We start from the raw sequence: 15495 nt of genomic DNA, 5'->3' as shown, positions 1-15495 counted from the left end.
GGGGGACTGCCCTATGACGATTCCCACACTCATGCTAGCACCTCCTGCCTGGTCGGGTGCCGTATGACGCTCCGACAGTGTATGCTGTGGTGTATTTGCTGTATAGTTCTGCTCACACCTTATGCACCATAGAAATATATCTCCCATTTCTCCAATCCCACTTATTTTATAATACAGGCCAGTCATTTGGGGCCTTGTTAGCACTGAGACATCCATTAGTGGTATAGAGAGTGATTGGCAATCACTGCACTGTGTACCCTATTGTGTCCGTCCCCCCGTCCCACCACTGACTATGAGAAAGAGACTTCAGTAACTCAGAGGTAGTGATACCTGACCAAATTCTTCTGGAGAGACTTATTTCTTCCCTCTCCGCCCATGGAAGACATGGCAGTATTGTATGGCATCACTGCTTCCACTTACAGTACACTATTACCCTCATATTCCTTTTTTCTGATCTTCCAGGTGATTCCCATGACGTGTGCCAAGGACCTGAGCTAGATCTGGACATAGTGAGACCATCTTATGAGCCAGCTCCACCTCCGCCACCAATGCAGCCTCTGTATGAACTGACCCCCGATGGGAGAGTCCAAGGTACAGAGACTGCGATGTGTTATCGGGACAGACATTACAGTGTGTGGTCTCTCTCCATCCCCCCAGTACCCTAGGACAGCAGATCTCTGTAGGTAATGCCAGGTGTACAGACCACGTGATGTGTTATTGGGGCAGACAGACATTACAGTGTGTGGTCTCTCTCCATCCCCCCCCCCCCCCCCCCCCCAGTACCCCAGGACAGCAGATCTCTGTAGGTAATGCCAGGTGTACAGACCACGTGATGTGTTATTTGGGCAGACAGACATTACAGTGTGTGGTCTCTCTCCATCCCCCCCCCCCCCCCAGTACCCCAGGACAGCAGATCTCTGTAGGTAATGACGGGTGTACAGACCATGTGATGTGTTATTGGGGCAGACAGACATTACAGTGTGTGGTCTCTCTCCATCCCCCCCCCCCCCCCAGTACCCCAGGACAGCAGATCTCTGTAGGTAATGCCGGGTGTACAGACCACGTGATGTGTTATTGGGGCAGACAGACATTACAGTGTGTGGTCTCTCTCCATCCCCCCCCCCCAGTACCCCAGGACAGCAGATCTCTGTAGGTAATGCCGGATGTACAGACCACGTGATTTGTTATTGGGGCAGACAGACATTACAGTGTGTGGTCTCTCTCCATCTCCCTCCGACGGCTGTTGGTGTTTTAACAGTCGGGATCCCGACGTCGGGTTAATGACTGTCAGGATCCCTACTGTCGGGACTCCTTCCGGCACCCATGTTAAATAGGTTCGGTAAGTGACCCGAAAATACAAAATACTCCTCATTTCTCTTTCAATGGTCCTGGTGACACAGCTCAACACTGGGATGTAGGAGGGTCCGAAGGAGCCAGGCACCTATCCTAAAGTTTTAGAGGGTAGGCTCCTCCCCTACTGCATCCCTGGACTCTTCAGTTCGTGTTAGGTGCCCACTGGAGTGGGTGCTATTCTAAAGGGCTGCAGGAGCAGCCGAAGAATTAGAGTAGTTAGGGGATTTTTATTGTTTTATTAACTTTTACCCTAGCTAGGTAGGCACAGTGTGAGGATTCTCATAGTGAATCCTCACACTGCTAGCGCAGCAGGAGCTGACAGCGCGTCCTGTCAGCTCACTGTGCACAGGGGAGACGCTGTCTGGTCTCCCTGTGCAGCGCTTACAGCCTCTTCTAAGAGGCTGCCTGGGCTCCGGAGTACCCTGAAACCGGCTCCACATTTAGGTGGGGATCATGGGGGACAGGCGCTCCGTGATGGCTGCGGCCATTTTATGCGGAGCTTACACGCTGAGCTCCTAGATGAGAGGACAGCAGCGTTGTGACAGGCATGTTCCAAGTGATCCCCAGTTGAGGGGGAGACACTGGAACTAGGAAATCCTACCTAAGGAGCGGCTGGCTGGGGGTGGTTGGCGCCAAAAGGTCACGGACCCCGCAGCAGCAGGGACCTGTGGTCTCTTCCTTCACTCTGACTTTGGCACCTTTCAGAACGCTTGCAGCGGAGCTGAGCTGGCTTACTGATCCTGGCAGAGTGACTTGGATTTCCTGGGCATCGCTTCCCCGCAGTTGAAACCAACAGACAGATAAGTGACTGGGTGCATTGCCTCTGTATAAACGCTTGTACATTGTTTGCACTGTGTATACTGATAGATATACATTTATCACTTGCATCATGTCTGAGCATCAGGCTGTGGTTTTGGGGGAGGGAGCCCTTAGTGCACTGAGCGCGTGCAATGTTTGCACACAAAAGTTTGTCCCTGAGCAGATGGCCAAGGGGGGCTTATGTATTACTTGCGCTGATGTGAGACCCATGGGCTGTGAACCCCATAGGGCAGAGCAGATGGAACCTGCGTGGGCCAGGGCCCTAGGCAGGTCAGTAAACGCTTTGGTGCAGCTTTTGGACAGGCAGAGTGATGGGCTGGTAGAATCACAGAGACCTATGCCATCATCTCAGCAGTCGTCTGGCTCCTTGCCTCTTACCCAGGCAGATCCTGCGCTGATTCAGGTGATGCAGGATACTGCTAAAGGGATCAACAGGTTCAGTGAAATGCTGGACAAAATGGATGATGTGGCAGGGACCCCTAGAAGGTCTTATGCTTTGACTACTGTGGTAGATGAGGAGGAAGGAGAGTATACTGACATCCCCTGGGATCAGGGTGATGATGTGGAAGAGAACTCTGCTGCTGGTATAGAGGATCTCATTGTAGCTGTGAAGCAGGCTTTAAAGCTGTCTGTGGAGGATAAGACTCCTGTTAAAGGTGTTTTTAAGCGACAGCGGAAGGAGGCTGTTACTTTTCCTTCAGATGAGGGGTTACAGGAATTGTTAGAAGGGGCTTGGAAAACTCCTGATAAGAGGCTTCAGATGCCTAAGCGATTCCTTAGTCTGTACCCCATGCCAGAGTCTCATGCGGAGCTCTGGGAAAAGGTCCCAGTTGTGGACGCTTCAGTGGCACGGTTGTCCAAGGCTACTGTATTACCAGTACAAGGCGGTGCAGCTTTTAAAGATTCTGTGGATAAAAAGCTGGAGGGAAACCTCAAGGCTATCTTTGAAGGGGTGGGGTTTACCTTACGGCCCCTTATTGCTTCAGCCTGGGTCTCTAAGGCCATGATAGAGTGGGCTGGTGAATTATGCACCATGCTGCAGGCTGACCCTGGTGCGTTACTGCTTGCAGAAAAGATTAAGGCAGCTGCAGAATATGCAGTGGAAGCAGAGGAGGAAGCTATTAAAATGGCAACCAGAGTGTCCACAGTCTCCATTAATGCCAGGAGAGTGCTTTGGCTTAAAGCCTGGGAAGCAGACAATGAGTCCAAGAAGGCTTTGGAAACATTAGCCTTCAAAGGAAAGGTACTCTTTGGTACCGAATTAGAGGAGATTATAAAACAGGCCACGGGCGGCAAAAGTACATTCCTGCCGGCCTCCTCAGCAAAGCAGACGTCCAGATTTTCTGCTTTTAAGCCGTCCTTTCGGCCCTCCCCTAGAGGTGGTGCGTCCTTTCGAGGACAGTCTTTCAGGGGAAGGTTTCAGTCCTCTAGAGGCAAGACACAAAAGTCAAAATTTGGCTCTTTTCACAAGAAGCCTGCCACAAAAGGAGAGGACAAACTCTCTGCATGACTGTCAGGGGCTTCGCCCGACAGTGACAAAAGTGGGGGGGCGTCTCACACTCTTCAGGGACGCTTGGGCTTCTCTAAGCCAGGATGCCTGGGTGTTAGATATTATAACACAGGGTTACAAAATCCCTTTCAGAGGGCCGCCTCCGAAAAGGTTCATTCCCACATCCTTACCAAAGGAGGCACGGCTTCGTACAGCTCTTGTGAGAGCAGCTCACTCCCTTTTGGAAAAAGGGGTGGTTACACTAGTCCCCAGGGCAGAGTGGAAGAAAGGCTTTTACTCCACGCTGTTCCTGGTGCCCAAACCAGACGAGTCTTTCAGACCAATACTAGAATGAAGTCTCTCAATGTTCATTTATGGGTAGACCATTTCAAAATGGAGTCCCTACGGTCAGTACTCCTGAGTCTGGACCAGGGAGAATTTTTGGCGTCCATGGATGTCCAGGACGCATATCTGCACGTCCCTATACACCCGGAGCATCAGACCTTGTTGAGGTTTGCCATAGGAGACCTGCATTTACAATTCCGGGCGTTACCCTTTGGGCTAGCAACCGCGCCAAGGGTATTCACAAAGATAATGTCAGTGATGGCGGCGGTGCTGAGGCTCAGGGGAATCACAGTAATACCCTATTTGGACGATCTCCTGTTCAAAGCAGAGTCAGCAGCCATGCTGCAGAGTCACTTGGCAGAGGCCATCAGTTTTTTGCAGGCTCACGGCTGGATTTTAAATTTGCAAAAATCTCAGTTGGTACCGTCACAAAGGCTCCAATTCTTGGGAGTCATACTGGACACCCATCTTCATCGGGTTTTCCTCCAGGAGGTAAAGGCCAGGGATCTGGTCACCCTAGTCCAGGAGATTCTCAGGGCTCAGAGCATTTCAGTATGGAGGTGCCTCAAGCTCCTGGGGAAAATGGTGGCGTCATTCGAGACGCTTCAATTTGCCAGGTTCCACTCTCGGAGGTTCCAATGGAACATTTTGTCAGCCTGGTCAGGAAACACTTTGACCATGAAATCCGAGATGATAGTGCTGTCTTCGGACACTCGGGAATCCTTGAAATGGTGGACAGAAGTAGATTCCCTTCAGTGGGGTCGGTCATTACAGACCTGGGACTGGTTGGTAGTAACTACCGACGCCAGTCTCAGGGGCTGGGGGGCAGTAGTCCTGGATCTCAGGCTTCAGGGCCTGTGGACGGCAGAGGAATCAGCGTTACCAATCAACATCTTGGAGCTGAGAGCTGTCTGGAAAGTGATTTCCTTGGCGGGAGACAGGTTACAGAACCTCCCTTTGAGGATTCAGACCGACAATGCCACAGCTGTGGCGTATCTGAATCACCAGGGAGGTACACACAGCAAATTGGCCATGTGGGAGGTGTCCAGAATCTTCCTATGGGCGGAACAGAATGTTCCAGCTGTATCGGCTATATTCATTCCAGGAATAGAGAATATAGAAGCCGACTTCCTGAGCAGGGAGGAGCTCAAGGAAGGGGAATGGAGCTTACACCCTCAGGTGTTTCACCAGATCACTTCGATGTGGGGAACTCCGGATGTGGACCTGATGGCATCCAGGGTCAACCGTCAAGTGCCCAGGTTCTATGCCAGAACGAGGGATCCACTAGCGGAGGCAGTGGATGCCATGACTATTCACTGGCAGGGAGATCTCCTTTATGCATTCCCACCAGTACCAATGTTACCGAGACTTCTGAAGAAAATACAGGGGCAGAAGGTTCCAGTGATCTTAGTGGCCCCAGATTGGCCAAGGAGGTCCTGGTACTCGAGGCTTCAGAGGTTGTCTGTGGACTCATGGCGTCTACCTCTGAGACCAGACCTTCTAAGACAAGGCCCATTCAATCACCTGGATTCCGATCGATTGATTTTGACGGCCTGGCTATTGAAACCACCATTTTGAAAAGGAAAGGGTTTTCTGAGGCAGTAGTACAGACGATGATAAAAGCCAGAAAAGCTGTATCTTCGGCAAATTATTATAGAGTCTGGAAGACTTACATTCGATGGTGTGAGAGAAGAAAGGCTCATACATCTCATTTTAAGCTATCAAGAATGATGGAATTCTTACAAGATGGTTTTTCATCGGGTCTAAGCCTTCAGTCACTGAAGGTGCAGATTTCGGCCTTGTCCATCTATTTCCAGAAAAAGATAGCCATTTTGCCGGAAATTCAAACCTTTTTACAAGGAGTATCCAGGTTGAAACCTCCATACAAGCAACCAGTAGCACCTTGGGATCTATCACTGGTTTTGGAATGCCTTCAGAAGGCACCATTTGAACCTTTAAGGTCGGCTGACTTTAAGTTTCTCACGTGGAAGCTAGTGTTTTTGTTAGCAGTAGCATCTGCTAAAAGAGTTTCAGAGTTGGGAGCCTTGTCATGTAAATCTCCCTTCTTAATTTTTCATGATGACAGGGCTGTTTTGAGAACAGTGCCTCAGTTTTTACCGAAGGTGGTATCTACCTTCCATTTAAATCAGGAGATAGTTCTACCTGTGTTTCAACCCCCAGAGGGTTCTAAGAAAAGGGACAAGTTGAGAACTTTGGATGTTGTGCGTGCTTTACGCATATATGTGGACAGAATGAAGAGTGTCAGGAAGACTGACACGTTGTTGGTATTGTATGACGTACACAAAATTGGTTGGCCTGCATCTAAGCAGACTATTGCTAGGTGGTTGCGGTCTGTGATAGCCTTTGCATACACCAAAGTGGGTAGACCGGTACCGGCCAAAATAAATGCGCATACCACCAGGTCAGTTGCCACCTCTTGGGCGGTTCGACATGGGGCCACAGCTGAGCAGGTTTGCAGAGCTGCCACTTGGTCATCTGTTCACACATTTGCCAAATTCTATAGATTCCATGAGTTCGCGTCGGAGGACGCATCATTCGGGCGAGCAGTGCTGAGAGCTGCAGACCTGAGCGTACCCTCCCAAAGGACCGGCTCTGGAACGTCCCAGTGTTGAGCTGTGTCACCAGGACCATTGAAAGAGAAAAAGAGATTTTTGTAAGAACTTACCGTTCGAATCCCTTTCTCTGATATGGTCCTGGTGACACAGCGATCCCTCCCTTACGCTCAGTAAGTATGCCAGAAGTTTCATGATGTTCATGTTAAAATGGTTAAAAGTTAACAGTTTCTGTTATAAAATGTGCATATAATATGTGCAGGCGTTTGTACTGAGTTAATGTATTCCAGTGGCTTTGAAAGATTGAACTGAAGAGTCCAGGGATGCAGTAGGGGAGGAGCCTACCCTCTAAAACTTTAGGCTAGGTGCCTGGCTCCTTCGGACCCTCCTACATCCCAGTGTTGAGCTGTGTCACCAGGACCATATCAGAGAAAGGGATTCGAACGGTAAGTTCTTACAAAAATCCCTTTTTTCCAGCCATATTTGAGTGAAGCTTGCGTGGATCAGTCAGATCCATCCTATCCGTGCAGGCACTCAGAGAGCCGGTACTGGTTCTAGAAAGTCATAGGTTGAAAGATGTAGGGGATCCCCGGAATGTCTAAAATCAGCACCAGGCTCAAGGGCCGGTCCTGGTTCCCAAAATACTGGGGACTAAAGAAAAAGGGGTCCCCCGTATTTTGAGAATCCGCACCGGGCCCAACCAACCACAGCCGGGGGGAGAGGACCCAGGGGGAGCCCCCCTCCAGAATTAAACCTGCCTAGGCTGAAGTCCAAGGCTGTTCCCGGTGCCCCAGGGCGGCAGTTAATGGGCTGATTGTACTGTGTAAAAATAGATGACACTATTCTACTTTGTTGTGGAACTTGTCCCAGCAATCCTGCTCCATATAAAAGGCCTGCTGGTTCTTGTAGGTCTACAACAATGCAAATAGTTTAAACAAACACACACACACACACACACACACACACACACACACACACAAATACACACATACACACACATAAATAATAAAAGTACAACTTCATTACACACACTATGCTCACCTATAGGGTCCACCACAGGTCAGCCAACTTGTCCAGTACAATCCGTGGGTATCTAGTCACCAGCTCCTCCAGTGTGGATGGTTCCGCTTTGGTCCATGTAGGCATCCAGGACCGATAAAATAACAACCCGCCAGTACGCATTCCCACAGGCTGAGTAGCGGAGAATGTTATTGTTTACATTCCTTTTCCTCCCCCAAATGCGCGATTAGCCACAATTTAGCTCCTGTTTGGCCACTAGGCATTGGTCAGAGAAGAATGAACTGGCATATTTGTACTGCATCGCAGAGGATGTGGGAAGGTGGGGTCACCCAGACATGATGGCTTCTACACCCCATACACTGCTGCCCTGATTACACAAGGTTTGCAGAGATAGTTACATACTGTCCCGTGTTGTTTGGATGGAGTCGCATACATCATTGTACCCCAAAGGGTTCAGGGAGTAGCATAATGTCCATTGCTATGTGCAGACAGTAAGCTGTTCTATAAATCCACTGTTATTGTGTTATTCAGATACTCCAACTGACGTATATGCAGCGCTTTCTGAGTTAGGCTACCGCAGCTTCCGGCCGGGACAGGAAGAGGCTGTGATGAAGATTCTGTCAGGTAAATAGTGACGTCTCTCCCCCCCTAAATCCTTCTTCCTTCATTACTCCGTGCCGCAATTCCTTACCCAGAGCATGCCTTCTCTATCCTGCCCATAGTGCTCCCCTGCCTTCCCTATCCTGCCCATAGTGCTCCCCTGCCTTCCCTATCCTGCCCATAGTGCTTCACTGCCTTCCCTATCCTGTCCATAGTGCTCCCCTGCCTTCCCTATCCTGCCCATAGTGCTCCCCTGCCTTCCCTAACCTGCCCATAGTGCTCCCCTGCCTTCCCTAACCTGCCCATAGTGCTCCCCTGCCTTCCATATCCTGCCCATAGTGCTCACCTGCCTTCCCTATCCTGCCCATAGTGCTCACCTGCCTTCCCTATCCTGCCCATAGTGCTCCCCTGCCTTCCCTATCCTGCCCATAGTGCTCACCTGCCTTCCATATCCTGCCCATAGTGCTCACCTGCCTTCCCTATCCTGCCCATAGTGCTCACCTGCCTTCCCTATCCTGCCCATAGTGCTCACCTGCCTTCCCTATCCTGCCCATAGTGCTCCCCTGCCTTCCCTATCCTGCCCATAGTGCTCCCCTGCCTTCCCTATCCTGCCCATAGTGCTCCCCTGCCTTCCCTATCCTGCCCATAGTGCTCCCCTGCCTTCTCTATCCTGCCCATAGTGCTCCCCTGCCTTCTCTATCCTGCCCATAGTGCTCCCCTGCCTTCCCTATCCTGCCCATAGTGCTCCCCTGCCTTCCCTATCCTGCCCATAGTGCTCCCCTGCCTTCCCTATCCTGCCCATAGTGCTCCCCTGCCTTCCCTATCCTGCCCATAGTGCTCCCATGCCTTCTCTATCCTGCCCATAGTGCTCCCCTGCCTTCCCTATCCTGCCCATAGTGCTCCCCTGCCTTCCATATCCTGCCCATAGTGCTCACCTGCCTTCCCTATCCTGCCCATAGTGCTCACCTGCCTTCCCTATCCTGCCCATAGTGCTCCCCTGCCTTCCCTATCCTGCCCATAGTGCTCCCCTGCCTTCCCTATCCTGCCCATAGTGCTCCCCTGCCTTCCCTATCCTGCCCATAGTGCTTCACTGCCTTCCCTATCCTGTCCATAGTGCTCCCCTGCCTTCCCTATCCTGCCCATAGTGCTCCCCTGCCTTCCCTATCCTGCCCATAGTGCTCCCCTGCCTTCCCTATCCTGCCCATAGTGCTCCCCTGCCTTCCCTATCCTGCCCATAGTGCTCCCCTGCCTTCCCTATCCTGCCCATAGTGCTCCCATGCCTTCCCTATCCTGCCCATAGTGCTCCCCTGCCTTCCCTATCCTGCCCATAGTGCTCCCCTGCCTTCCCTATCCTGCCCATAGTGCTCTCCTGCCTTCCATATCCTGCCCATAGTGCTCACCTGCCTTCCCTATCCTGCCCATAGTGCTCCCCTGCCTTCCCTATCCTGCCCATAGTGCTCCCCTGCCTTCCCTATCCTGCCCATAGTGCTTCACTGCCTTCCCTATCCTGTCCATAGTGCTCCCCTGCCTTCCCTATCCTGCCCATAGTGCTCCCCTGCCTTCCCTATCCTGCCCATAGTGCTCCCCTGCCTTCCCTATCCTGCCCATAGTGCTCCCCTGCCTTCCCTATCCTGCCCATAGTGCTCACCTGCCTTCCCTATCCTGCCCATAGTGCTCCCCTGCCTTCCATATCCTGCCCATAGTGCTCCCCTGCCTTCCCTATCCTGCCCATAGTGCTCACCTGCCTTCCCTATCCTGCCCATAGTGCTCCCCTGCCTTCTCTATCCTGCTCATAGTGCTTCACTGCCTTCCCTATCCTGCCCATAGTGCTCCCCTGCCTTCCCTATCCTGCCCATAGTGCTCCCATGCCTTCCCTATCCTGCCCATAGTGCTCCCCTGCCTTCCCTATCCTGCCCATAGTGCTCCCCTGCCTTCCCTATCCTGCCCATAGTGCTCCCCTGCCTTCCCTATCCTGCCCATAGTGCTCCCCTGCCTTCCCTATCCTGCCCATAGTGCTCCCCTGCCTTCCCTATCCTGCCCATAGTGCTCCCCTGCCTTCCCTATGCTGCCCATAGTGCTCCCCTGCCTTCCCTATCCTGCCCATAGTGCTCCCCTGCCTTCCCTATCCTGCCCATAGTGCTCCCCTGCCTTCCCTAACCTGCCCATAGTGCTCCCCTGCCTTCCCTATCCTGCCCATAGTGCTCCCCTGCCTTCCCTATCCTGCCCATAGTGCTCCCCTGCCTTCCCTATCCTGCCCATAGTGCTCCCCTGCCTTCCATATCCTGCCCATAGTGCTCCCCTGCCTTCCCTATCCTGCCCATAGTGCTCCCCTGCCTTCCCTATCCTGCCCATAGTGCTTCCCTGCCTTCCCTATCCTGCCCATAGTGCTTTACTGCCTTCCCTATCCTGCCCATAGTGCTTCCCTGCCTTCCATGTCCTGCCCATAGTGCTCCCCTGCCTTCCCTATCCTGCCCATAGTGCTCCCCTGCCTTCCCTATCCTGCCCATAGTGCTCCCCTGCCTTCCCTATCCTGCCCATAGTGCTTCCCTGCCTTCCCTATCCTGCCCATAGTGCTTTACTGCCTTCCCTATCCTGCCCATAGTGCTTTAATGCCTTCCCTATCCTGCCCATAGTGCTTCCCTGCCTTCCATGTCCTGCCCATAGTGCTCCCCTGCCTTCCCTGTCCTGCCCATAGTGCTCCCCTGTCTTATACTGTACACAGGTCTGGGCGGCCAGGCTGTTGTAGGCAAAGATTCTGATGCTATCCTCTCCACTGGCTGTTCACTCTCATCTCCTTCCCCCTACACTTCCAGGCTTGTTGCCTCCTACTTCTTCTAAAAGCCTTCTGCTCTCCCACCTGCTGGGTGACCTGCTTTCCCCCTACACCAACCGAATGACCTGCTCTATCCCTTATCCCCCACCCTCCGGATGACCTGCCCTCTACCCCCCCCAAACCTTCCGGATGACCTGCTCTCCCCCATCACCCACCGAATTACCTGCTCTAACCCTCACCCCCTTGTCTGCCAGATGACCTGCCCCCCCCCCCCCCCCTGCTAACCTGCCGGATGGCCTTCTCTCCCCCGTCACCCACTGAATGACCTGCTCTAACCCTCACCCCCTTGTCCGCCAGATGATTTGCTCCCCCCCCCCCCCCCCACTAACCTGCCGGATGACATTCTCTCCCCCGTCACCCACCGATTGACCTACTCTAACCCTTACCCCCTTTTCCGCCAGATGATTTGCTCCCCCCCCCACTAACCTGCCGGATGACCTTCTCTCCCCCGTCACCCACCGATTGACCTGCTCTAACCCTTACCCCCTTGTCCGCCAGATGATTTGCTCTCTCCCCCCTGCCCCCCCGCCCCCCCCACCTAACCTGCCGGATGACCTGCTCCAACCCTTACCCCTTTGTCCGCCAGATGACCTGCTCTCCCTCACCCGACAGATGAACCCCCCCCAACCTACCTGCTAGATGACATTCTCCCTTTCTGTGTCTCAACGCAGGTGTCTCATCCTTGGTTATCCTCTCTACTGGAATGGGGAAATCTCTGTGTTATCAGCTGCCTGCGTATTTGTATGCCAAGAGATCTCCGTGCATCGTGCTGGTTATATCGCCATTGGTCTCACTGATGGATGATCAGGTAAGTAGTTATTATGTACAATTTTATCATTTGTAAGCACTATAGAAATTACCAAAGGGGATTCAGTCCTCCATCACTGACCTGTAATATTCAGCAAATGTCATAAGTGTAGGAGTGACTCTACATAGTGGTGATGAATTAATGGAGAGTCTGACCGTGGGGAGCCATAGATGGTGAGCGAGGATAGGCCAAGGAGCTTGATGGGATTTGGTAGGAGAGAGATACCTTGGTTGGAAAGTGTCAGATGAGGATGTGCGAGACTGAAGGGTGCTTGGAAAAAGATGGACTACAGAGAAAGGGGTGTAAGGAGGATGTACAGTGCGGAGAGGTCTGACGTGGGACTGCGGCGTGTGATGTATATAGTGAGGAGAGGTCTGATGTGGGACTGCGGCGTGTGATGTATATAGTGCGGAGAGGGCAGAACGTAGGGAGGAGAGGTCTGACGTGGGACTGCAGTGTGTGATGTATATAGTACGGAGAGGGCAGAGTGTAGGGAGGAGAGGTCTGACGTTGGACTGCGGTGTGTGATGTATATAGTGCGGAGAGGGCAGAATGTAGGGAAGAGAGGTCTGACGTGGGACTGCAGAGTATGATGTATATAGTGCAGAGAGGGCAGAATGTAGGGAGGAGAGGTCTGATGTGGGACTGCGGAGTGTGATGTATATAGTGCGGAGAGGGCAGAATGTAGGGAGGAGAGGTCTGACGTGGGACTGCGGTGTGTGATGTATATAGTGCGGAGAGGGCAGAATGTAGGGAGGAGAGGTCTGACGTGGGACTGCAGTGTGTGATGTATATAGTGCGGAGAGGGCAGAATGTAGGGAGGAGAGGTCTGACGTGGGACTCCGTAGTGTGATGTATATAGTGCGGAAAAGGCAGAATGTAGGGAGGAGAGGTCTGACGTGGGACTGTGGAGTTTGATGTATATAGTGCGGAGAGGGCAGAATGTAGGGAAGAGAGATCTGACGTGGGACTGTGGAGTTTGATGTATATAGTGCGGAGAGGGCAGAATGTAGGGAGGAGAGGTCTGATGTGGGACTGCAGTGTGTGATGTATATAGTGCGGAGAGGGCAGAATGTAGGGAGGAGAGGTCTGACGTGGGACTGCGGTGTGTGATGTATATAGTGCGGAGAGGGCAGAATGTAGGGAAGAGAGGTCTGACGTGGGACTGCAGAGTATGATGTATATAGTGCAGAGAGGGCAGAATGTAGGGAGGAGAGGTCTGATGTGGGACTGCGGAGTGTGATGTATATAGTGCGGAGAGGGCAGAATGTAGGGAGGAGAGGTCTGACGTGGGACTGCGGTGTGTGATGTATATAGTGCGGAGAGGGCAGAATGTAGGGAGGAGAGGTCTGACGTGGGACTGCAGTGTGTGATGTATATAGTGCGGAGAGGGCAGAATGTAGGGAGGAGAGGTCTGACGTGGGACTCCGTAGTGTGATGTATATAGTGCGGAAAAGGCAGAATGTAGGGAGGAGAGGTCTGACGTGGGACTGTGGAGTTTGATGTATATAGTGCGGAGAGGGCAGAATGTAGGGAAGAGAGGTCTGACGTGGGACTCCGTAGTGTGATGTATATAGTGCGGAGAGGGCAGAATGTAGGGAGGAGAGGTCTGACGTGGGACTCCGTAGTGGGATGTATATAGTGCGGAGAGGGCAGAATGTAGGGAGGAGAGGTCTGACGTGGGACTGCAGAGTGTGATGTATATAGTGCGGAGAGGGCAGAATGTAGGGAGGAGAGGTCTGACGTGGGATTGCAGTGTGTGATGTATATAGTGCGGAGAGGGCAGAATGTAGGGAGGAGAGGTCTGACGTGGGATTGCGGTGTGTGATGTATATAGTGCGGAGAGGGCAGAATGTAGGGAGGAGAGGTCTGACGTGGGATTGCGGTGTGTGATGTATATAGTGCGGAGAGGGCAGAATGTAGGGAGGAGAGGTCTGACGTCGGACTGCGGAGTGTGATGTATATAGTGCGGAGAGGGCAGAATGTAGGGAGGAGAGGTCTGATGTGGGACTGCGGAGTGTGATGTATATAGTGCGGAGAGGGCAGAATGTAGGGAGGAGAGGTCTGACGTGGGATTGCGGTGTGTGATGTATATAGTGCGGAGAGGGCAGAATGTAGGGAGGAGAGGTCTGACGTGGGATTGCGGTGTGTGATGTATATAGTGCGGAGAGGGCAGAATGTAGGGAGGAGAGGTCTGATGTGGGACTGCGGAGTGTGATGTATATAGTGCGGAGAGGGCAGAATGTAGGGAGGAGAGGTCTGATGTGGGACTGCGGAGTGTGATGTATATAGTGCGGAGAGGGCAGAATGTAGGGAGGAGAGGTCTGATGTGGGACTGCGGAGTGTGATGTATATAGTGCGGAGAGGGCAGAATGTAGGGAGGAGAGGTCTGATGTGGGATTGCGGTGTGTGATGTATATAGTGCGGAGAGGGCAGAATGTAGGGAGGAGAGGTCTGACGTGGGACTGCGGAGTGTGATGTATATAGTGCGGAGAGGGCAGAATGTAGGGAGGAGAGGTCTGATGTGGGACTGCGGAGTGTGATGTATATAGTGCGGAGAGGGCAGAATGTAGGGAGGAGAGGTCTGACGTGGGACTGCGGAGTGTGATGTATATAGTGCGGAGAGGGCAGAATGTAGGGAGGAGAGGTCTGACGTGGGACTGCGGTGTGTGATGTATATAGTGCGGAGAGGGCAGAATGTAGGGAGGAGAGGTCTGACGTGGGACTGCAGAGTGTGATGTATATAGTACGGAGAGGGCAGAATGTAGGGAGGAGAGGTCTGACGTGGGACTGCAGAGTGTGATGTATATAGTGCGGAGAGGGCAGAATGTAGGGAGGAGAGGTCTGACGTGGGACTGCAGAGTGTGATGTATATAGTGCGGAGAGGGCAGAATGTAGGGAGGAGAGGTCTGACGTGGGACTGCGGAGTGTGATGTATATAGTATGGAGAGGGCAGAATGTAGGGAGGAGAGGTCTGACGTGGGACTGCGGAGTGTGATGTATATAGTGCGGAGAGGGCAGAATGTAGGGAGGAGAGGTCTGACGTGGGACAGCGGAGTGTGATGTATATAGTACGGAGAGGGCAGAATGTAGGGAGGAGAGGTCTGACGTGGGACTGCAGAGTGTGATGTATATAGTATGGAGAGGGCAGAATGTAGGGAGGAGAGGTCTGACGTGGGACAGCGGAGTGTGATGTATATAGTGCGGAGAGGGCAGAATTAGGGAGTAGAGGTCTGATGTGGGACTGCGGAGTGTGATGTATATAGTATGGAGAGGGCAGAATGTAGGGAGGAGATGTCTGATGTGGGACTGCGGAGTGTGATGTATATAGTGCGGAGAGGGCAGAATGTAGGGAGGAGAGGTCTGACGTGGGACTGCGGAGTGTGATGTATATAGTACGGAGAGGGCAGAATGTAGGGAGGAGAGGTCTGACGTGGGACTGCGGAGTGTGATGTATATAGTACAGAGAGGGCAGAATGTAGGGAAGAGAGGTTGGGACTCCGTAGTGTGATGTATATAGTGCGGAGAGGGCAGAATGTAGGGAGGAGAGGTTGGGACTCCGTAGTGTGATGTATATAGTGCGGAGAGGGCAGAATGTAGGGAGGAAAGGTCTGACGTGGGACTGCGGAGTATGATTTATATAGTGCGGAGAGGG

General features: G+C 52.5%; 1 protein-coding gene across 5 annotated transcripts in view; it reads left to right on the top strand.

Annotated features, from left to right (window-relative positions):
- RECQL4 (RecQ like helicase 4) overlaps positions 1 to 15495 on the top strand; it is a 314021-nt gene that overhangs the window by 155571 nt on the left and 142955 nt on the right. For all 5 annotated transcript variants that reach the window (XM_083171422.1, XM_083171418.1, XM_083171421.1 and 2 more), the window contains exons 10-12: positions 463 to 591; positions 8131 to 8223; positions 11704 to 11840. In XM_083171422.1, coding sequence (XP_083027548.1) covers positions 463 to 591; positions 8131 to 8223; positions 11704 to 11840 — 359 coding nt within the window. The remainder of the gene's footprint in view (positions 1 to 462; positions 592 to 8130; positions 8224 to 11703; positions 11841 to 15495) is intronic.

Source organism: Crinia signifera, chromosome 2 (genome assembly GCF_055691185.1).
Source record: "Crinia signifera chromosome 2, ASM5569118v1, whole genome shotgun sequence".
In the NCBI taxonomy this organism is placed as follows: domain Eukaryota; kingdom Metazoa; phylum Chordata; class Amphibia; order Anura; family Myobatrachidae; genus Crinia; species Crinia signifera.
This window is presented reverse-complemented; position numbering and strand designations above follow the sequence as displayed.